Raw genomic sequence first — 23308 nt, 5'->3', positions numbered from 1 at the left:
ATAATGCAGTATTTGTCTAATAATTTCCACGCCTTATGTAATATATGAGGCTTACAGTACATGGACTTGAAGTGTATTTCTAATTTGTTGGGGCAAAGGTGAAAGTTGATGCGATTGTGACATTTTTGCAACTTTGTCAGACTTTCCTGCAAAATGTGGAGGCTGTGAAGAGTTAAGTATAAAAGATGCTTTCATTGACGATGTCTGCTTCCTAGTGAGTGGTAACAAATAACTTGATGAATGTAACCCGGGATACTCAAAGACCTTGCTTGAATCTAGCTGAATGCTGGCAAAACACTAGAATGTCTGGCTTTGTCAAAAATGGAGATTTAGGAGACTTTGAGGCACTTTGAAGCTGCACTGTAAATATTTACAGCTTACAGACAGGAACTTAGTTAAAGCCCTTATACCAAATTTGGCATCCAGCTTACGTTGGTGATTAGCCCAGGATCTGCAAGACAGTTAGATTTTTTTTTAATTTTTATAAAATAAAACTATCAAAACATCAGTGTGCATCTTTATCTGTGCAGTCAAAGATCAGTTAAGCTAGCAACATCTTCTGGTAATGTAAAACTTTACACTGGGTTAAAGTGCGACATACTGTCATTGCATTTCTTGTACTCTATCTTTTGACCTTATGTAGTGTCACAGCAAACACCAAAGGATGTGGGTCTATTTGATGTACAGGTGCACTAACTTAAGCCTGTTTTGTTTTTGTTTTTTTAAGTTTTATGAGGGCAGAGATAGTAGTGCTTTTTACTTTATAATTCACTCCTGTGGTTGGATTTTGCATCTTCAAAGCAAACTCACAAGGTCAAGACATCTTTTTTAATGAAAAGACATATTTCCCTGAAAAACTAAGTGATGCAGAAAATGGTCATGTGACTAAATGGCTAGGCTAACATCAACACTCTGAAAGCTGTTAACAGTAAACAACAGGGTGGGGCTCTCCTGATTGCTGTCATGTGATCACTTCCTCCGGTGGAAGAGATTTTTGATTCCCTCCTCCACAGACTTGGGCTCGTGCATCATGGTCATGGGTTTGTTCTTCAGAGCTGCCTCTCTCATACTGTGATAAACATACTCATTCTGTTTGAACATCCTCAGCTCCATCTCTGTCTGAATGCGCATCGCCTGTGAAGAAATCAGAACAGAAACATCAGCACTCAGTGGGCCAGGAAAATTTTTATTTCTATTAAAAAGTTTAAGGAGACCTAATTTGAATAATTTTAAGGTGACGCTTACATCAAGGTCCTTAGTGATGGGATGTGTTGGACCATGGGTAACCATGAGAATGGCGTAGGCCTTGCAGATCATCCCATGTGCAACCTCAATCTGCCCAGCCTGCCAGTGGGTCACTCCTGCTCTCATGGCAGCCATACCAAGAGCAGCATTGTTCGGGTGGTACAGCTTCCTGTTAGAGGGATGAGACTCGATTTGTGTTGTGTTTTTAACCTTTTCAAGCTGACAACCTGTTCTTTCTATCAACATTAGATAAATTATGCTCATGGGTATAACAGGAAAATCCTCTGTATTTTCACACTTACATGTATCCCTCCACCATCTTCCGGGCGTAATCTGCAGCATCATCAAAGTACTGCAGGTAAGCTTGAACCTCGCTCATTGTGCTCCACATCCTCAACAGGTAGATGTGAGTGTCTGCCAGAACCGGCTCTGTCTTCTCAATGCACTCCCTGCAGATTTTCACAACCTGAAGAGACGAACCGCAATAAGAAAGATTACACAGTATCAAAAAAAAAACTTTTTTTTTTCATTTAAGTGATTTGATACAATACCTCATGGTAGTCACCATTTAATCGAGCCTTTTCCATCTTCTCTAGCATCTGAAAGCAATAATCTGTTGCCTCTTTCACTTGTTCCTCTGAAGGCTAAAACATTGGACAGATTTTGGGTCAAGTATTAAAAAGTGACAAAGAAATGTGCGGAAAAAAAATGTTTCAGAGTTATTTAGGTAAGACTGCAGGTAAGACTTTCTAGAATTATAAAACAGAAAGTCTGGTTATTTTTATCCCTAAAAGGACCTTTGACCTGCTGGTGACACACACAGGATGTTTGATTACAACAAACAAGATTTACTTTGTTAGAATTTTAATTACGTTTCCACATTATTATTATTAGGTAGCCAATCTGGCGCTTCAAAATAGATGTGGCCAGTTTTTCAGACTTATCCTGTTAAACACAGAAACTCCTTAAACATTTTTTTGTGCTAATAGCTACTGGCAAGTTATTTATAACTTGTGACACACCCGTGTATAGTCTATAAAAGCACACAGAGCACATTAGTGTTACAACAGCAGTACATAGATTCAGATTACATCTAGCAGTGTCTCTCACTTCTGAGACTTTCAGTGATGTGACAAACATTTATGTGTATTTGGCACTGAAAGCTGGATATAAACTTTATTAAAAAATAAAACAGAAAAGAAAGTAAGTAATTAAAATTAATCAGCAAATCAAGTTGAAATTGGTTATTTCTTCTAATAGCTGTTTCTCAAAAGCAGGTTTGAATGCACAGAAGACTGAATCCACTTGAGACTTATCTTTGCTTAAAATAGTCTCTGTGTGACTGCTTCTCATGTTTCTCGCCTGTTCTTATCAGTTCTAAACGCAGTGGGGGGTGTTTGGTTAAACTGGAGACAAGCGAACACTAACCTTGACTCCGTCCTCTTCCCTTCCCCCAATCTTCATGTCATCTTTAATTCGGTTCTTGCAGTCCTCACACGTGCAGTCAAAGAAATATTGTGTTTTCAGCAGCCTCTGTCGCTCCTCTGACAGATTCAAGAAGTCCACATAGGCGACTGTCAGCTCCTCGCCTTCTGCAATCTTACCCAAAGCACGCAGCTCGATCCTGGGGATGAGAATCACAGTCAAACACGAGCAGAGATGTGGAAACACATGCTTTGTGATTGAGTTTGCGATGGTGAAATCCTGTTCCACAGCGTGGCTTTCAGTCCAGTTGAAGGACTGATCCTTCAACTGAGTGAGATATTAGTGAGTGTCGGTTTATTTCTGGGTGGCTGTAGCTCAGGTGGCAGAGCAGGTCAGCCCCTAATCAGAAGGTCGGTGGTTCGATCCCAGGCTGCATCCTGGCTGCATGCCAAATATCCTTGGGCAAGATACTAACCCCGTGTTTGCCTACTGGTGGTGGTCAGAGGGCCCGGTGGCGCCAGCCTCGCCTCTGTCAGTGCGCCCCAGGGCAGCTGTGGCTACAATGTAGCTTGCTATCGTGTGTGTGAATGGGTGAATGACTGAATGTAGTGTAAAGCGCTTTGGGGTCCTATGGACTAGAAAAGCGCTATACAAATGCAGGCCATTTACCATTTCACACAGCACTTAAGTGGCAAAACATTTCACGTATATCTGGTTCATTTTCTTTAATTTGTTGTAAAGTTAGTTTCAATTTCAGTCTCCTTGCATAACATGCAAAACGGTAATAATCGGTTTTATCTAACAAAAAGGTTGTATTTATATGAAAATGCTCTTTTTGTCTTATTTTACTTTGGTGTTATGCTGAGTTAAAGGTGAAACAATAAGGAAAATGTGGTATAAAAGGTAGAAGCTACTACTACACTCACACACGGCAATCTGTGTTGGTGTGACGGACAGACGCACAAAGTGACACACCAGCTGCATTCGAATAAAACTTTGTGTGGACACGACAAAGGTTTTTTCGGGCGAAGAAATGTGAGATAAGAAAAAGTTAGCAGCCTTTTGTTACACTAAACAAGCCATTTAAAGGGTTAGAGCATTCAAGTAGCACATGTGAACATGTATTGAGGTGATATTCGAGTCACATCAAACATGCAGTGCTCACCACAGAACACTGCTCGCTGATAAAAAAAATTTTTTACAACAGATTGTTAAGTGTAATGATTTGTTTAATGACAGAGTCTAAAGGGTGCTCTAATAATAAACTTCAAAGGCTCAGGATGAGGCAACGCACCTCCGTTGAGAATGAAACATAGTATTCACAGCCGATTGACTGAAAGACAAACAGGAAGCAGTTTTACACCAAGTGACACCCAACACACACACATTCACACGTAACAGCACATAAACGTGCACAGAAGCTCTGAAAACGTTAAGTATTTTTCACTTTTTAATCAATTTTGAGGAATTTGGAGCTGTAGATAACAATGAGTTGTCATGAAGAGTATTTTTTGTTAACTTACTTGCCGTGGTTGAGGATTACGGTGCAGTTGGGCCAGCAGTCATGGTTCACTAGACACAAGTTGGGGAAAAGACCAACTCCTACTGCCTGGAGACCCCTCTGGTCACTCACACTGAAGCCGTTACAGTTGATCTGGAAAAAAAGGCAATCTTTGATGTGAACATGCATACATGTTGTCCATATAAGACTGCTACAGGTAAATAAAACAAATGTAAATATTCAAGGCTGCATGGCAGCTGTGAATCAAGGCATTAAGTGCAGAAGCAGTGTTGTCTCAGGTGAACTGTCTTATTTATGAATCAGGTTTTCCTACTAAAGACTTTACTTTAAAAAAAACTAACAAATATATGTTTTAGTCATTTAAACGCACCACTCCAAATATGTGTGAGATATCATCAATTGTGTGCTGTTTGCTGTTATGGGGCCAGTAGTCCAGGAAGTTGTGAATGTCCACTTTCAGCTCCTTCAAGTCGTCCTCTGGCATGTCGGCAATGTGGTCCTCCAGCTCGTCCAGCGTGGTCAGCTGCATGTCAGACACCGTGCTCCCCTCCTTGTCGAGGCACCACATAATGCGGGCCACCACACTGACCACACAAATGAGCAATGGAGAAATGGACGTGTAAAGTCAAATCCACATTATCTTTAAATTACTTTTGAAGTGTATTAACATTTACTGCTTTATAGCATACAAGTGCCTATTTAAATTACACATTTGTTGTCCTATAGTAAGTAATAAAGACTAGCCAGTCTTTTTTATAGCACTTATTTCCCTTTCCATCCACTTACCGGATGTTCTCATTTGGTACTTTGCCATAAGCTTTGATGGCGCTACATTCTAGCTTGTGCTCTGCCCAGCCTGCACGCTGGCAGGTTCGGTCACAATAATGTGCAAATTTACACTGGCCGCACCGCTGCAGCTTCTCTTGTCTTCGGAAACAGCTGTGGCAAATACGCTCTGCTAGACTGCAGAGGAAGAGAAGAAAGAAAACAAGGATAGGCGTCATAATTTAAAATCTGTAGCACACGCATACGACACTCAGTTATCATTTAAAGAGCAGCACTTGCACCTGCTTTGATAGTTCACTCTTTCATGTTTAACTAAAATTGCACCAATAATAATTAGTGTTCACAGCTTTCATCAGTGAGTTGAAGAAGTACTAAAAACACTAATACAAGTGGACTTTGACCTGAGATTATTTTGACCCATTTAGTTAACTGTTATAAAACTCATAATGATTGCTTGTATGGAAATTAATACTAGGATAATCTGCACTTCTGAGATAGAGAAGAACTGATATTAAGGCAGTCAAGTTTGGCATTGTGTGTTAGAAGCACAATTTTAAAAGTACTGTGCACTTAAATTCTTGTTTAGAGGCTTTTAGAAACATTAAAATGTAATATTTTGAAATTATAATGTAGGCTAATGATGGGTAATAAAGCAAAAATTTGTTTTGCTATTAAGTCTATGATACAGAAGCAGAAACCTCTGACTACAGCTGTCACACAGTCCACCACAAACAACACTGAAAACAAGACATTGTGTAAATGTGGACTTTTCTTCAGATTCTTCCACATAGTTAATGTTATGAGGGTTTGCTTGATAAGGCTGAGTCGCTACAAGTGGCAAGGCACCATACTCTAAGGAAACTGCTTTTATTCCACTAAAATAAGTAAAAATCAGCAGTATAGCTTTCCAAAATATAAAAACACAACGTGCTCTGGTTAATTTCTAATTACAGACTAACAAAAGGCCAGAAAATCCATTATTCACATGTTCAAATATCCCATAAAGACTGCATTTGAAGGCATCCCTATCAATGACCATCCACACCCACAACTTACATCCTCACCTTACCTGTCAAAGACAACAGCTGCAATACTGGCCTCGGAAAAAATTACATCTCCTGCCCAAAACTCCTTTGTTGCCTTTAACCCTCTCCCCTTCCCAGGCGAGTCAAATATTGCCACGGTCTCCATTGTAGGTGCGCCGGATTCTGAGACTCTGGTGAATGGATGATGGTCTGAGTGGATGAGAGAAGACTTAGTGTAGGACCTCCAATCTGTGCCTGTGTTCTTCAGTGACTGTACATTCCTCACCCAAGTTACTAAAATAGCCGAGCACCTCTTGAACTGTACCAACAGATGCAGAAGACGGGTTGGTTGGTGTTTTGTCTCTTTAGTTAAGTGAGAAATTAAAAGTCTTCAGCGGGCAGGCTTGTCAATAAAACCAGTTATCTTTGTGCGAAAGTAACACAACTGAAGCTGGTTGTCATCTGTGAGATGTCTTCAGCTTTTACAATTTGTCACATTTTTTGCTTTACACTGGCAGAAATCCCCTGACCCCTGATGTTGAGTGTTGGTAGACGCCCTCTCCTTGAGGGTTATTTTCGTCCTTCAGTTGTGACTGTCTGTCAGGAGTCAGTTGTGACGTTGAACAGCTGCGAGAAGCTTGACAGGAACAGAGTTGCTCTATCTCACTGCCTCTACTCTGTTCTGGTGCTTTCTCTATCATGCTGTTCCTTTCCTGCGCTCTGTCTCTCTCTAACTGCATGTTATGATGCAACAGAGCAGGAAAACTGTCACTTACACACTGTGAGGTGGGAGGCATCCACCTGCTGAGGGCCCCCTCAAAGAAAGTCAGATCATAAAACTTGAATATCCAGTTAAGGTCTCTGTATACATACACTCTCATGCTTTCATTCACCAAACTGTCACAAAACAGCAGAAAAGTAACACAGCTTTCCCTCCCTGTTTCACTCAGCTGTTCTTTTATGCTCAGATCAGCTGTGAAGCTGTAAAACAGCTGCTGTTCATAAGCAAAGCCCAAGTATAACTCTCTTTATTTCCAGCAGGAGTTTCCCAGAGTGAGCTGAAGTGACCACAAGGATAGCGGAAGTGTTCAGAAGACAGACCACCTGGATGGACAAGAGACAGTTTCTTTAATTTTTCTTTTATCCCCTATCAATTTAGGAAGCCCTCTACTTACTTGGTTCACCCATTCTGGACTCTGGTTTTTAAAGTAGATGCCTGACATCTTGACAAATTTCTGTTATGATATAAACAGGGATCATGAAGAAAATGCATATTTTGCCATCTTGAAAGAAGCATGTGATATCAATGTTCTTCTGCTTATTTACTGTTTTGCAGAACATGGAGTGAGAGCCGACATACCCTGGACAGGCCACCACATATTCACAGCTATAGCCCATTTAAAATCAGTTAACCTAAAGTCTATGTCTTTGGATTGTGGAATGAAGACAGAGAAGGAGAACTCCACAAAGAAAGGCCCCAGTTGGTCTGGTGGATTCAAACCCACAACCTTTTTAACGTGTTAATCATTGCACCATAACCCAACATTAGCAGACAAAAAAAACTGCATATAATTCTTAATTTGACCTCTAAAAATCTAATGTGGACTCTGTATCATCTTCTTCTTCTTTAACAACCTAAAAATGCAGTGTTAAAGTGCTAAAAGTTACATTTTAATGTGTTAATAGTAATCTAAGGAAGTTCATTTGTATCTCACAGGTTATTACCTCTTGTTTGCAAAGATATTAACATGTCTTTATTTTTTCTGGGGTTTGACATTAATGCCTTCTTTTGAGTCAGGTGACCGGTATAACAAAGGAAAAGTAAAGGGAGACAGCAGAGAAATAAAATGCATAAAATTAAGTTAAGTAAACATTAGCGCATCGTGGTGGCCAAAGGAAGAACATGCCTCAGTTGAAAGCAATGGTGCTCTCAGCTTGCAGCTGTATTGCAGCTGCGAGATTGAGTGCAAGTGAAAAAGTAAACACTACTGCCCCCTCATGGAAAATGAAGCAAATACAAGAGCACTGGGATGTTTTTCTTTAGAGATTTGACATTTCAAGGTAAGATTCTACTATCCTGCATGAGTAAGATTGGTAAGTGAGCATATGACATCAAAGGCCAACACTATACTATAAGTATCCGTAGCGCCAACTAACCTAAGTGTCTTAAATTCACTAGATAATTACTTTAGATACTTACTTAATTATTTACTACCTGTACACACATCTACACGTGGTGTGGTAAGCTTGCAGTTGTTGATTAAATTAACTTATTGCCTATTTGTCGGTCACAGCAGGCATTTTAGACAAAGACGCAACCAGTCGTAATAAGGATGTGGTGAATTTATTTAGTGGAGCTTCACCTGCCACAACAAGTCAAGGCATAACATGCAAAAAAGGGAAAAAAAATCAAATTGCTTTCAGGTACACAGAGTGGCCACTTTTTGGAGTTTTGAATTCTCTCTGTATGATTTGTGCCTCCAATCCTCTAGAGGAAGCACTGGGGCTCTTTTTCTAAACATCTGTACCTTTAAGGAGAAGCATGAGCAAGAAAACATAATGTTTTTGACCATTGTGTGAAAATACAGAAAAACAGCTCGTCGGTGAAACTTCTAAACTAAGAAAATTAAGATGAAAAAATTCATATGCATGCACATGCAGACTGCTGGTGGAGTTTGTCAAAACCAAACAAAGGGATGTTCTTTTTTAACTCCACACATAAAAAGCAAATGTCAGCCTAAATGATTCTGTGGCAACTTTTGTGCTAATGTGCAAACAAGCATAATCCAAAACTAGAAGAATTTCAGGCAGGTTCATTCTATTATTCTGATAATATTATACTAATAAGTCTGCAGTTACTTCATTCAGGATGTAACAGAAATCTGGGGATTTATTACCTTATACTGGATATTTGTTAGTTCATGAATGACCAGCATTAATGAATTGTTTTGGGATTCTATATGGAGTTTAGTTAAAAAAAAATTTTAGCATTATCTTTCATCGTCAGTTTGTAGAAAGCACAGGAAGCACGGGACAACTGGCCATCCTACCTATCAGGAAAAATATCTTAATCACAAACTCTACTGCTGTGGTTTCAGTAAAACTATTTTATGTCTAATATACATTAGCAATTTTCACCTCTCCTGGGTGGAGTACAAGGCAAAAGAAACAACTTAAGGTATTCACGTGAGATAGATAGGGCATAAAATTGCTACTAGTTGGTCTCACTGGGTTAGTGTTATTGTTATTTTTCATGAAGTCTTGCTCTTCGTCCATCTTCTTCCTCTTATCCAATTCAGTATTGCAGGGGGGCTGGTGCCTATCCCATCTGGCATATGGCAAGAGGTAGGGTAGACCCTGGACAAGTCACCAACACACAGAGACAGACATCCATTCACACTCACATTCACATTTAGAGACACCACTTAACCTAACCCTGTCCTCCTGAGAAGGAAAAAAAGGATCTTCCCATTGAACTTTTGTGTGTGTGTGTGTGTGTGTGTGTGTGTGTGTGTGTGTGTGTGTGTGTGTGTGTGTGTGTGTGTGTGTGTGTGTGTGTGTGTGTGTGTGTGTGTTCCTGCCTCTTTGGAGCTCAAAGAGGCCACCCAAATGCATGAGATATCAACAGAAGGCCAGGAATGTCCTCTATTTAGTAGATCAGGACTTATTAAGGTTACTCAGATAATTCAAAAGATATAGGCCAAAAACAAATGTCCATTACAGAGGACATACATGAATGAGCTGGTTCTCAGGAGGCTGTGTTTGGGCTTTGGGAAAAAGTCAGAGAACTCAAACAAACATGGGAAGAAAAAAGCCCCACACAGCAAGACCCCAGGCCGGATTTGAACCCAGGGCCACATCACCAAGGTGCCCCAAGTCCTGCTGTATGTCTGTAAATTACAAAAGTGAAAAGATGTAGCCCGGGGCAATTATTTTGGCTGTATGTTTTATTTTAGATGACTCTTATCTAAAATCTCTGGTTCTAGTTTGTTCTAGGCACATTTTCCACAATAAACATTACTGCTTTTGATTTACAGCTCACTGCTCTGTTTCTTCACAATCTAATACACTGCATCCCAGGCAGACAGACGAAAATAGTGACTGGCTGGAGATCATAGAGAAGGAAAAGCTGGAGAATCAGATATTTGATTCAGACACTGGTAGATACCAAAACAGAGCAAAAAGAAGCAGACAGAGACAAACCCGCAAATGAATGATCCTTTTGTTCTGCATCATCAGGCTACAGGGCAGCTTCTTATATATGTAACATATAAATATATGGGGAAAGATGTGTCAGTGTTGAGTATGTTGCATTGCCAAAAAAAAAATCACGTGTCCTTTGTTTCATATGCGTTATGATTATGAAGATTAAGCTGACATTTACCATCCATCCATCCATCCATCCATCCGAGGAACTGTCCAGCATATAATACCTCTATAGGTTTTTCCCGGGGGAGAGCACTGGATGAGTGCCAAAAGGGGGCGTTTGTATCGTGCAGCCGGAGGGGCGGGACCAAAGGTGGGTGTGTGTCTCTCAGCTGATGCGCGTATCAACCGACCGACTCCATCATCAGCATCCGACGCTGACAGCGGTCGAAGACAGCATCCTTAATATTACCGAGCCACGGCATCAACGCGGAATAATTCAGAGCCCGACCGACCAGGACTGACGTCTCTGTCTTTTGACATTATTGTTTGTTGGGGCTGCCATCTTACAAAACCGCCAAGCTGCAAAATAGTGAGTAGCCTTTGATGATGGACCGCCAGGATGCTACAATCGGTAAATCAAAGCCACTGCATGATACGTCGTCAATGTCAATGACGATCTGCATTTTAATCTCGATTCATTTTTCCCAGCCAGCGAGGGTCGTGCGCTTGTGTTTTGGCACAGGCCTAGCAAGTAATTGTTTGGGAGCGCAGTCGATTCAGGGCTTGATGCGGATGCTGCTAAAGCCGCCCTTGCCGCCCAGGGATGCAGAGAAAACGGAGAGAGGGAGTCGTGAGGGGAGGGGAATGGGGCAGAGCAGCAGACAGATAGGCAGTGTATTTTACTACTACTACTATTCACCCAAGTGGAAGTAAACCTCTAGTAAATGGCCTGAGAAAGGGAAGTGCATTGCTTGACTGCGCCCTTATCTTATCTATCGATCGATCGATCTTTCTACTGTATGATTTTGGTTGATGTAAAAATATCCTGAATCCTACTTTGCGATTCAGAGTAGTGGGTGGCTGCAGATTATACACATATAAACATAGCTTATGTAGGCCATATCAAGGCTTCTGTGTTCTTATCCTTCTCTACAGAGTATATGCTCCTCAGAGTTCCCTGTTTATTTGGCAAACCAAGCTAAAAAATGATTGCACTCTGTTATATCAGTTTTGTGATATATTCTGCTTTCTTAGATTCAGTTTTAGATGTTGGTTCGGTTTTGTGGCTGGTTTTGTTTTCAGGGTTGTTGAATTTTATCTTTGGCCTGTACTAGACAAAATAAGTAAACTGCTAACAGGCCACAAAGAGATTCAAGTGGCACTCACCCATGGTCCCAGGTTGGACTCAGATGGTAATGTTGTTATGTTTAGCATTAGGGTTTCCACTGAGAGATGTGTGTAACATGTAGTCTTCTTTCGCCGAAAGGGACTCATAAAATGAATAGAAACCACAATCATTGCAGTGCAGTTCAGGTCACTTCAAAATAACATCTTTCATATATGTGCTTTTCTTAAAACTGTTTTAGAGACATGTCAATTCCACTTTATGGTAATTTCATTATAGTTTGTGTTGCTGCTGAATTGTACACCATCGCCCTTCTTTTATTGTAGAAATAGTAGAAACTGACTGTGACTACAGTAAATGGGAAGGGTATTTACAGGCCTCTCTGATAGACTGGAGTCCTAATTGCATAACATGCAAAAAAGAAAAAAAAACACATTTACCTTGGAGTATTTAAGATGTATTATTGGTGGATGATTGCAAATAAATTTGCTGTTAATCAAATATTCAACAGCCTGAGCTGTTGCACTGTTTGCCCGGTGGATAAACCAGGCTTAAGTATAGTGATGTAGGTCCGCAGAAGTAAAAACTACATCTTCTACAATGATGCAAAGTTATTCCAGAGCTGATATCCAACTGCTTTAATTGGGTGTACCTAATAAACTGGCCACATTAACAGGAATACACTTTGTGCAAAGTTTACACAGTCCTGCAATAAGAACATTTTTGCAGCAGTTTTGATGTTGAGATTCCAAAATAAAGATGTTGGAGATAAGTTGACAAGTGGTGATATTTGTGTTGGTTTGTGCCACACTACAGATGTTCTCAATGTTCTCAACAGGTCCTTTTCCTGTTTACATGCTCCAAAATGTACTGAGCATAACATCATTAGCTTTATACCCAATGAATTCCATATAAGCCCAGTTTGGATGCTGTGATTTTTCTGAGATGCCCACTATAGAAAATAACCTTCTATACAATGCACTGGTTACCATCTATATGTGTGATTAGTGTTTACAGTATTTCTACACAGCTCCACCCTAAACACACTCTATCTGGATTTCTGTGATTCCTGGTGTTTCATTTCTATCACAGTTGCTTAGAAAGAGGTCTGACAGGAAAGTATAATAGACCACAAACATCATCACATGTACATGTCAAGTTCTTTTATAGTTTTTTTTAATGGGTTAAGTGAGATGTTGTTTTATGTTGCAATATTGTTCCATTATTTTTATACATTGTGTAGGAGTGATGTCTGAGGAGGAAGCAAAGGGAAAAAATCAGGGAATGAAACTACATCTATCTGATGCAAAGCAAACAAAAAAGAATAATTGTGAGCTTTCCTCAAAAAAAGAGGCTGTGATTGTTGCAGGGCTGGGGTTTTTTTTGCACTGTATTCCTGGATTTGTGACCATAGAAAAAGGGAAAACAAACAAGCTAACAAAACAAACAAACAATAGACACATACCCTCATCCTCCAGCTCAGTGATGCTAATGGACACCAAATCTGCATAGTCCGTGTTTTGTATTGGACTGGTATAAGTGACCTGTTCACACTATATCTTATAACTTATGAACATAAACAAAAAAGTCTGAAATTAGTTTGAGAATTTTCACTTTTACTTAGAACATGTTTACAGAGATTAGTGTTGTGATTTCATCATCAAGCTGGAGAAAGTCTTATTTTTATGTTTTATTTTTTCCCTCACTATGCACAGAGTTGTCCAGACTTATCTATCTGACCCTTTTCATTTTTATCATGGTGGGAGGACCACGCTGCCCCTGTATGTGGGCTGGAATCTCTTCTGCAGTTGTTATTGTATAACTAGTCATTATGCAATTACAATATTGTATAACTCCTTTCGTTTTTCTGTGTTCCTCTAGTGTGTGTGCCCCCACTACCTGCATTAGGTTGTGATGACCCACACTACTTCCAAATGTATCTGTGACCCTCCCCAATCCTGACTCCTAACCTCTAATCCTGACCTTTGACCCCCACTATGGGCAGTGTTGGCAGTGGGGTGGCAGGAGAGCAGGAGTTTGCCATGAAGTCTGTGGGCACGAGGACCACCCTGCCCCGAGCACCTCCTCTCTCTCGCCGTTGCCCTGCTGATCGCAGCTGCAGCGCAGAGCGGCTGCCACGCCCCCCGGCGACTATATCAGACGGGACGGCCTCTAGCGATGAACGAGGGAGTGTTAGTATCGGGACTGGGACCTGTACCGGGACTGACCGACCCACCGAAACAGCCTCCTCCACCAACACTGAATGCACCATGACAGCCCCGTCCAACAACAACCAGTTGGACTGTGGCAACGGAGCGGGCAGGAGGGAGTGGGAGAGGCAGCGTGAGAGGGGGAGAGACAGGGACCGGGACCGAGACTGGGACCGGGAGAGGTTAGAGAGGGAACGAGAGAGGGAGAGGAACCGGGAGAGGGAGCGGGAAAGAGTGGAGAGGGAGAGGCTGGAACGTGAGAGGGAACGCGAGAGGGAGCGAGCCAGAGAGCGGGAACGAGAGAGGATTGAAAGGGAGAAGATAGAAAGGGAGAGAGAGCGCGAGAGAGAGAGGGAGAGGGAGCGAGAAAGAGAGAGGCTGGAGAACGAGAGGATGGAAAGAGAGCGAGAGAGGGAAATGCAGGCTGCAGGTTTAGATGTTTGTGGGAACATTGTGGGTCGAGGGGCCAGTGAGAAGAGCAGTGTTGGGATGAGCCAACACCAGCACAGAGAGATGGCAGCCGTCAGAGCCGATAGCGAGAACAATCCAGCCGGCCATAACCACAACCCTCCAAACCACAACCCGCCCAAGATCATGCCTGTGTCAGGAAAACTTGAACAGGTACTTCACACACAGCAGGTCAGCACCTTCAGAGAGGGATTCAAAACAAATCTATTGGGTTACAAGTTAGCAAGAACGGGAAATTATATTTATTTTTGTGACTCTTCTGGAGCTTTTTCCCCCAGAACATTTGTGCATTTCACACAGCTTTAAATTGTTAGCCGAATGTAAATTATTGCAATGAATCACTCTGAGGAGAAAGTTTTAAACACCACTGATTTACATGATACTCTTATATTAAGACTATAAAACATTAGATTTCATTTTTTCCAAGTATGTTTTAACTCAAACTTCCTTTTTTTTCTCATTATTTTATTAAGAAACAGTGTAAACAGTTCATCTTTTCTATGTTGTTTTCCAAAATCTTCAGAATAAAGCACCATCTTTCCACAAACTGTTTCTTTGCTGAGGTTTTTGTGGAGAGCTACTAACACAAAGCAATTTTTTTTTTTTAAAAGATGGCAACTTTATTTGGATGTCAAAGATTATTGAAGCTGTATATTAACGTTCACACGCAATAACTTTTAAAAAGCATGAGCTCTGTAAAATGATCTCGTGTTTTTCGTGAGATCTGCTTAGGCTGCTGCCCCCATGACCTGGTCCCGGATAAGCGGAAGATGATGGATGGATGGAGATCTGTAAAAACAGATAGTTATAGTAACCATCAAAAACATATACTTGAGGAATATAATGCATGCCACGTGAAAAATGAGTATTAGTAGGAAGAAATAAATTCAAAAACTATTGTTTTAAGTGGTTTTAAATACATAAAACTTTACATAATATCAGGTTCAGCATTCAAATACATAATATCATCATTTTATTGCTGAAATTTGTACTTTGTTTTACTTTTGTCTGTAAACTGTAGCTCATATGGCTCACATTTTTTTTGACTGTCATTCTTCTGTCCCTCTTCTTGTCTTTCACAGGCAATGCAGAACAACTCAGGCCTTGTGCGTCCTTCTGCATTCAAGCCAGTGGTGCCCAAGAGCTTCCACTCCATGCAGAATCTGGTAGGCCAGGCAGGAGGGGCTGGAAATGAGGGAAAGCATGAGGGAAGGAGTGAAGGGTTCAGCGAGGGCAGAGTAGGCAGGAGAGGCAGGGATGGAGGAGGAGGTGAGTCAGGAGAGGTCCCAGAAGCCCTGCTCCTTGATCAGGACAGCCCAGTGAGGGTTAGCAGAAGTGATGGAGGGGGAACTGGTAATGAAGTGGTTCAGGGAGGCATGTCCGATTCAGGGAGAAACTCCCTGACCAGTCTGCCCACCTACACGGGCTCAGGGTCTGGTTGTGGACCCCCAGCAGTCCTGGGGCCTCTCAGTGCTTCTACCAGCCACATCAACAGATTGGGCATGGTTGGAGCCGCTGCAGGCCTAGAGAAGCTGGAGAAGCCTGGCTACCAGGTGCAGCCATCATCCATGCTTGCTTTGTCTAAGACTAAATGGGCCCTGCTCTTATCATATTTGATGTACCGTGATGTGTTTCTCACCTTCAGAATGGGATCAGCGCCTCAGACAGCGGCCGGTCCTCCTCAGGAAAGAGCTCTTCGTCCTATCAGAGGCTGAGCCACCTGAGTGACGCTCCAGCACCTCTACGCCCCTCTCCCTCCTCGGATGACATCATCCAGGACCTCGAGGATCGCTTGTGGGAGAAAGAGCAAGAGGTCAGAGCCCGCTCAAAAATATCTGACACATGTTAGCATTTAAAGGGCCATTTCACCTCAGACATGAGTTTGTTTTGATTTACATTCTCAGATTTCTTTTCCAAAAGGGCTACCACACCAGTACATTTGAGATTAATGACATTTGAATTTTTGTACACAGAACATTGTAATTAAAAACATAGAGAAAAGACGTGAGATCATTCCTTTGCTTTAATCAAATGTGACTTAGGTTGGCCCATTGTATTTGGATGAAACTAAACTGTATCATTCCCAAACTGTTAATAATTATTATTATTATTATTTACCCTATAAATAATGTGATATAATTGATGCAACAATGTGAACATGGCCACATAGGTGAAAATTGTAAAGATTAAGATTTGGATTTGCTTTAAACACCTGAGAATTAAATCTGTCACATTTTACAAATACTACATTCCTCACACATAAAGTTTACTGCCTTCCTACAGTCTGATAGAGTTTCCACTTCCATATGCTGCTTTCCTTTCATCAGGTGCAGCATATGCGCAGAAACCTGGACCAAAGTGAGGCAGCGATCATTCAGGTGTTTGAGGAGAAGCAACGTGTCTGGGAGCGACAGATGGATGAGCTGAGACAAAACTATGCCTCACGTCTGCAGCAGGTGACTTCATTGCAAACTTTCATGCAAAATAATGTTAAGGTGCATTTGCACTTTGTTTTCTTTACTCCAAACGAAAATGATGGAAAGTTTATTAAAGAAATTCTCTGTCAGATTAGTAAGACTACAGAAATTGCATTATATGAAAATGTATTAGGATAGGTTCAAGTGATGGTTATAAAAGAATTTCTATTACAGTTTAAAAACCTTTAGAAAAGCTACATGTGAAGTAGATGTAAGCTTTTAAATGGTTAATATGGCACTCAAGAAATAAGAAAATATAGCTAAAATCCAGTATATTATAAAAAGCATTTAAACACTATACATGTTCTAAACTTTCATAGCTTAATGTATCAGCGTATGTTATTAACTTGTCTAATCATACACTGGTCTTCCAAGTGTAGATATGTTCAAAGCTTGCATTTTCATCTGCAGGTTACCCGTCGTGCTCAGCGTTCCCAGACTGCCCTGCAGGCCCAGATAACCCGTCTGTCCCAGGACAAAAGGAGGCTCCAGGAGGAGATGGCGGCTCTGTTGGCCCAGAGAGAGGAGCTGGAGAGAAAATGTTTGGATTACAGGAAGGAGCAGGCTGACATCTTGCCTCGTCTGGAGGAGACCAAATGGGAGGTGAGATGCGAGGACATGTCGAGATGTTGGGATTGATGAGTACTCAGAATATGTGCATGTGCGTGGGAAATTAACTTTGCTGTGTAATTTTAAAAGTGGTCAAACAGGTTGTGATTCTTTATTTAAAAAATAAGACTTTTTTCTGAAGGAAAAGCACATGTTGACGCCTTGTGTTTGATTTTAAAAGAGGGATTATTGCTTATTCTGTGAAAATCTACTTAAGTGATCTACATAGAATATTGACTTATCAAATTATTATTTTTAAACTACTGGGTGAGGTGATAAGAAAGAAAACTGTCGCCAAATATGTTCAAAGTATGAAGGTCACAAATATTTTGTCCCCAAACTGAAATGAAAAATGGTTCAACCTGTTGCAAAAGAACCAAGGAAACCTTCATATAATAGTAACTGAGCACCAAGATAAAGGCATATCGCAGCCTGAATACAACATTTTTATCAGTGAAAGTTTACCAAAAGGCATTTTGACCAGTCTCAATAATTTAAAAGGAATACCTTTTGGACAGCTAAGACAAATTAAGGTCCTTGGATTAAGTCACATTAGCTGTAAAAGTCCCCACTATGCTGATTTATAAGTTGTGTGATGAGGTGTCTTGATGAACACGAAATCAGAGTTGTCAATCACAGATCATGGCTTCATCAAACAGTGCTGCTCTCCAGAGACCTGGTATGAGTCTTGATCTTTATGGAAAACAGTGTAAAGTTACAGTTTGGAGAAGGTACAGCTGAACTTCAGAGCAGTTTTCTCAGACAGTCAAACCATCAGATAGTAAGTATGGAACGCCCATTAAGTGCCACAGAAAGCATTTGATTGGACAGTTAATCTCAAAAGGGTGCAGTACACTCTGTTAGGTTAAAGGTTTCAGTATTTTTGGCGATGCTATTTTGCAATGCAAGTGCTGATGCAGAGGTGTTTTAAGTTCTGTTTATATTTGTTTGTCGGTTAGCAGGACTACATCAAAAACCAAAAGTCATTAAAGTTAGAAAATTGGACCACAGCACTTTCTTGTATTAGTTCAAATAAATGTTTACACAGAAAATCAAATGCGGGACGTCTTTTTCTTTTTTTTAATTGAAGTTTTGCATGTATGCAATCTGTCTGTATGAAATGAGATAGGGAGCACATTTACAAAATACCTCTCACTGTCTAACCTTCCTGTGGCAGGTGTGCCAGAAAGCAGGAGAGATCTCCTTGCTGAAGCAGCAGCTGAGGGAAAGTCAGGCTGAAGTGACCCAGCGAGCTGGAGAGATGGTGGCCCTGAGAGGCCAGCTAAAGGAGCTCAATGCCCAGCTGAGGGAACGGGAGGAGGTCATGCTGGGCCTGAAGGACTCCTACAGCAGCAAGAGTGTGGAGCTGGAGAAGTGTGAGGGAGAGCTGAGGAGGACTCTATCTGAGGTAGGTTTTCAGTCACACCTGAGGACTAAACAATAACGATTACAAATAACAGAAAGCAAAATCATATGAATACTTTATATTAGATTAGATTAGATGAAACTTTATTAATCCCTCGGGTGGGTTCCTCCAGGAAATTCAGTTTCCAGTAGCACAGCACCGACAGAAGTTGCATGTTACAGATACAATAAGGGGAATGAGAGTAAGGATATAAGCATAAATATACCATATATACATATATAAATACAGAATATATAATATGGATAAATAGGATTGCACATTTGAGTGAATATATTGCACAGTGATTATTGCAAATGGTAAATGGCCTGTATTTGTATAGCGCTTTACTTAGTCCCTACGGACCCCAAAGTGCTTTACACTACATTCAGTCATCCACCCATTCACACACACATTCACACACTGGTGATGGCAAGCTACATTACCATCAAGTCGAATATAAGAAAAAAATATTGCAAATATTGCACAGTGTAAAAAAACACTACAGCTGAGATGTTCCTGCCCTCCTTTGTCCCCCTGTTACCCCTCCAGTGAGGAGTTAAACAGTCTGACTGTGTGACAAAGGAGTTTTTAAGTCTGTTGCTTTTTGACTTTCTGGAGAAGCAACCTGTCGCTGAATAGGCTCCTCTGATTGTTTACGACCGTGTGCAGAGGATGCCCAGCATTGTCCATAATGTCCAGCAGTTTCTTTAATGTCCTTTTCTCTGCCACTGTCACCAGAGTATATAAACATATAAATCAATCATTCATTAATATATTACATAAAAAATAATAGTAGCTGATTAAACTGAATTGGTCTCATAAAATATGCCATAGCTTCCCCTGTATAAAAAATTCAGCACAGTCATATTTAATATATTAGTTGCAATATGTTCGTAAGGGTTTGTAATTGAATTAATGAGTCCAACACTGGTTCAGTGTACCTGCTGAAGCTCTGAATCAACAGACACCAAACAGCACAGATGGATATTCAGAATTTTATGCACATAAATGTAATCAAGATTCAAGATTACTGAATCAAGATTCACTTAATCTCAGACAAGATATCAAACTACAGATGAAAGTTCGTCTATGCGGCTAAATATATTTACAAGATAAATTTAAGTGTTCATTTTAATTAATATGTATTGCATTCTCTATATAAATATAAACATATATATAAACAATAAGCAAAATGTCATAATTACAGGCCTAAAGATCATTATCCAGGCCTTTGATAACATACTTCCCATTCTTTACATTTACTGCCATCATTATGTGATGCCAGCATGAGCTTTCTATGTTACTGTAAAATAATAATAAAACATTATCTCATGACCCGTGGCCCACTTGTTTGGTGCAGGTTGAAAATTAAGACAATCGAAACAATCGAAGCCCAGATTTTGCATTTGGTGGAGACAGCTGGCTGCTTCAGGGTCCACAAAAAGTGCAACACGGTGCCGCTCGCACTCCGAAGCAGTCGGGAAACAATTTACAACAAGTGAGATTGCCGGATTGGGATGTTTACCACCAAATCTAGATTGTTGTGTGTTTAATCCTCAAAATCCTTTGGAGGGATTTCAAAAACTTGGCAAGGAGACTAGGACAAATTGGGGATTGGGCAACATTATATATAACAGCTGCAACATTTTTTTCCTTTTGTGCTGAATGAGCTTGTAATCAGCTTACACACATAGAGTAAAATGTCTGTGTACCTTGGTTATTTTTTAGTTAAGGAGGCGTGTTTACATTTTTTTGAAATAAAACATATACATGTGTCCTATGCTAAAGCACACATAGATTGAGTTCAAATAAGGTTTCCTATAATAGCTGTTACCTTTTCCTTTCTGCAGGTAACCATCCTTAGAGAGAAGCTGGGTGTATTTGAAGCGGAGGTGCTAAGTTTAAAACGGGCTCTGAGTGAAGTGAGCAGAGGGGCAGAAGTTGTTGTGAGCCCTAACTTGGCTGCTGCAGGGCTGCTGCCTCCATGGGGAGGTGTCCACTGCCCACGAAACCCAAATGAGCCCTCAACAAACTCCCTCACCCCCACGTCTGACACCCTGCTAAGCCTTCAGAGTGATGAAGCCAAAGCCCAAAGGCAGGAAGCTCAGAGACAAGAGAGGCAACAACGCGAAGAAGCTCAGTGGCGTGACGTGCAGCAACGGCAAGACCCGCACGTTCCGCAGGACCTTCAGATGCGTCAGGATGCCCAAATCCGACCAGAGGCCCAACTCCGCCAGGAGGCACAGCTGCGCCAAGAGGCTCACCTGCGTCATGAAGCCCAGATCCGTCAAGAGGTCCAACTACGCCAAGAAGCGCAGCTGCGTCAAGAAGCGCAGCTCCGTCAGGAGGCCCAACTTCGTCATGAGGCTCAAATGCGTCAAGAGGCCCAGCTACGTCACGAGTCCCAACTCTGCCAGGATGGTCACCAGCCACAGAGGGTCCAGGAGGGTCACTGGGATGAAGCGGGGGAGCTGCGTAGGCAGCTAGAGCAGTTGCAGGCTGCATTACGGCTGGAGCGACAGCAACGGGAACGTCAGGCCCTCAACTTCGACCAGGAGCGCCACACCTGGCAGGACGAGAAGGAGCGGGTTTTGAAATACCAGGCACAGCTGCAGCTCAGCTATGTGGAAACACTGCAGAAGAACCAGGCCTTGGAAAAACGTATGAGCCAGCTGGGAGCTAAACAAACCACAACCACCACCACCACCACTGTTACCACTATCACAACTACTTCCCCCACCTCCTCTAATTCTCCACCTCCGCCGCCACCAGCTCTCTCATCTCTGTCTCCTCAGCCTCTGCCGTCTCTCTCTGGCCCTATCGCCCTCACCCTCTCTCCACCTTGTGAAGACCAAAAGGGCCCTCCTTCCCTCCACCAGCTTGCGCCTCCCTGGGCAGGACCCTCACGCCTGGAGAGGATCGAGTCAACTGAGATATAGAGACACCTCCATGGAGGAAATTCTCCATTTCGCACCATTCACAGTGACCAAGGCCTCTCACACAAAGCCACTTCAGCATACAGTAGAAAAACAATTCAGTCTACAATAGAATAAACCAGTACAGTCTGACATACTTTTCAAAGCAACCATAGACACAAAGCAGCAACAGGAGCCGACTGTTAAAATGCAACAAGAACAAAGTCATCTCAACAGGATCTTAACAACACGAATCATTATCGATGATATTTTCAAGCTCCTAAGCAGCCTTTCTATCACTAGTTGCTAATTGCAGCATCCAACATAATCAGTGTTCATGAAAAGTGTGCCACGCTAACGGATGGCAGCAAAACAAAATATTAAATGACGGTGTTTAGATTACAGCGCTAAAACACGAGTCATTTAATGCCAATGCTAGAAAAGGACCAAGACAATCAGGGATATTGTCAGAAACGATCAACAGGAATATAATGTGGTATTTATTCATTGTAAGTCTGTGTCACTGGTTATGTAAAAGTAGAATTAGTGGTCAGAGTGTGTGATGTTAACATTTTTGGCCAGAGAGCGCCTTACTCCAGTCTTTCCAGCATGTGTATGCTGGGAACAGTTAGTGGTGGGGGGGGGGGGGGGGAATCAAGTGTGATGATTTCAGCGCTTTAATCGCGACATTAATTATCAGCAAACCAGTCAAACAGAAGTGTGGCTGGACTATTTAATTTGTAATCCCAGCAGTTAGTAACGTCAGCGGTCTCGCAGACTGATTCAGTTTATTTCAAGTCATTTCATGCACAGGGTCCAACACACATGGCCCATTTAAACACATTATTAAGACCAACAGAGTTTATATTTTCTACAAATTGAATTTAAATAGATATGTTTAGCAGATAATCAGCCCCAAATGCAGGCAGAACAGGTTTCAGGACACAGGAGAACGTGGTTCACCTTCGCTCCAGTATTCCTGCGGTGACTAACAATAAACACCAGGGGTCACTGGAGAGCTTTCACCGCTCCGCTAGCAGATGATGTGAATGGAAGCACACAATTTGAATTTGGTTATTATGATAATTGTGTCATTCACAGCCAAGACATCTGTCAAAGCAGTACTTATCCCCAAAGTTAAAATTTTTATAGAATGTATGATAATCTAGAAAGAAATACTTATAATAGTTATAGATTGTACATTTTTGTGTACGAGAGAAAGCGAGAGCGTGTGCGAGCGAGTGCGTGCATGTGTGTAAACATATGAAAGGCTTCAGCTTATGAGATTGAGGATAGAGGGACTAGTGGCAATAGAGCAAGTGAAGATATAATATAAGCAAAGGGGGATTTTCTCTACAGTAACATGTACATCAAAGCTTGTGAGACTTACATTTCAAACTGAGGAGGTGTGTTTATGCTGGAAAGTCTTACTTTCTTCTGTATATTTCGTTTCGATAAAGCAGGGGATAAGGAAGTGAAAAAAAATCAGACGAGTGGAGAGTCTGCCCCTTTAAAGGGAGAATTCAGGCTAACTGCACTATGTAGTTTCCTACACACAAGTTATGATGTACAGTAGACTCAGATGTGAATATCATGGCTTTTATATGTGTTGTTATGCCAGCATACAAAGATGTTGCTCAAGAATATTAACTTATCTCTAAGGTATTATATAGTATTATCATCTTTATTACTGTTATTATATTATGGTGAACTGACAGAGAAAAAAA

The 23308-nt window shown here is 41.3% G+C and overlaps 2 protein-coding genes across 4 annotated transcripts; one reads left to right on the top strand and one right to left on the bottom strand.

The window, feature by feature from the left end:
* Window positions 1-852: 852 nt before the first annotated feature.
* On the bottom strand, window positions 853-6484 carry smyd1b (SET and MYND domain containing 1b). 2 transcript variants are annotated; one of them, XM_085425895.1, is made up of 10 exons: window positions 6048-6484; window positions 4979-5155; window positions 4563-4776; window positions 4194-4324; window positions 3965-4003; window positions 2674-2869; window positions 1797-1889; window positions 1548-1711; window positions 1246-1414; window positions 853-1134 (listed from the first exon to the last, which is right to left on the bottom strand). In XM_085425895.1, the coding sequence occupies exons 1-10, from the start codon at window positions 6167-6169 to the stop codon at window positions 970-972; spliced, it is 1470 nt and encodes a 489-aa protein (XP_085282021.1). In that variant the 5' UTR covers window positions 6170-6484; the 3' UTR covers window positions 853-969. The 2 variants fall into 2 exon arrangements, with proteins under 2 accessions (XP_085282021.1, XP_085282022.1); XM_085425896.1 differs by lacking the exon at window positions 3965-4003 and having other exon boundaries at window positions 6048-6483.
* Window positions 6485-10580: 4096 nt separating this feature from the next.
* lzts3b (leucine zipper, putative tumor suppressor family member 3b) lies at window positions 10581-22174 on the top strand. Of its 2 annotated transcripts, none has more exons than XM_085425892.1 (8): window positions 10581-10783; window positions 13503-14328; window positions 15258-15728; window positions 15821-15988; window positions 16503-16631; window positions 17064-17255; window positions 18439-18669; window positions 20517-22174. In XM_085425892.1, the coding sequence occupies exons 2-8, from the start codon at window positions 13540-13542 to the stop codon at window positions 21603-21605; spliced, it is 3069 nt and encodes a 1022-aa protein (XP_085282018.1). In that variant the 5' UTR covers window positions 10581-10783; window positions 13503-13539; the 3' UTR covers window positions 21606-22174. The 2 variants fall into 2 exon arrangements, with proteins under 2 accessions (XP_085282018.1, XP_085282017.1); XM_085425891.1 differs by having other exon boundaries at window positions 13379-14328.
* The last annotated feature ends 1134 nt before the right edge of the window (window positions 22175-23308 follow it).

Source organism: Rhamphochromis longiceps, linkage group LG12 (genome assembly GCF_057381845.1).
Source record: "Rhamphochromis longiceps isolate RC_006_pf linkage group LG12, R_longiceps_female_GT1.1, whole genome shotgun sequence".
Lineage (NCBI taxonomy): Eukaryota > Metazoa > Chordata > Actinopteri > Cichliformes > Cichlidae > Rhamphochromis > Rhamphochromis longiceps.
The sequence above is the reverse complement of the archived record's forward strand: the minus strand, read 5'-3'. Positions and strand labels throughout refer to the sequence as shown.

Bases quoted from the DNA above. Each gene is read 5' to 3' on its own strand.
- lzts3b (XM_085425891.1), top strand. From the start codon at position 13,495: ATGGGCAGTGTTGGCAGTGGGGTGGCAGGAGAGCAGGAGTTTGCCATG. The intron at 15,729-15,820 runs GTGCAGCCATCA...TCTCACCTTCAG, and splicing joins TGGAGAAGCCTGGCTACCAG to AATGGGATCAGCGCCTCAGA. The intron at 18,670-20,516 runs GTAGGTTTTCAG...TCCTTTCTGCAG, and splicing joins TGAGGAGGACTCTATCTGAG to GTAACCATCCTTAGAGAGAA.
- smyd1b (XM_085425895.1), bottom strand. From the start codon at position 6,169: ATGGAGACCGTGGCAATATTTGACTCGCCTGGGAAGGGGAGAGGGTTA. The intron at 1,890-2,673 runs GTTAGTGTTCGC...CCAATGTTTTAG, and splicing joins GGGAAGAGGACGGAGTCAAG to CCTTCAGAGGAACAAGTGAA. The intron at 1,135-1,245 runs GTAAGCGTCACC...ATTTCTTCACAG, and splicing joins CCATCACTAAGGACCTTGAT to GCGATGCGCATTCAGACAGA.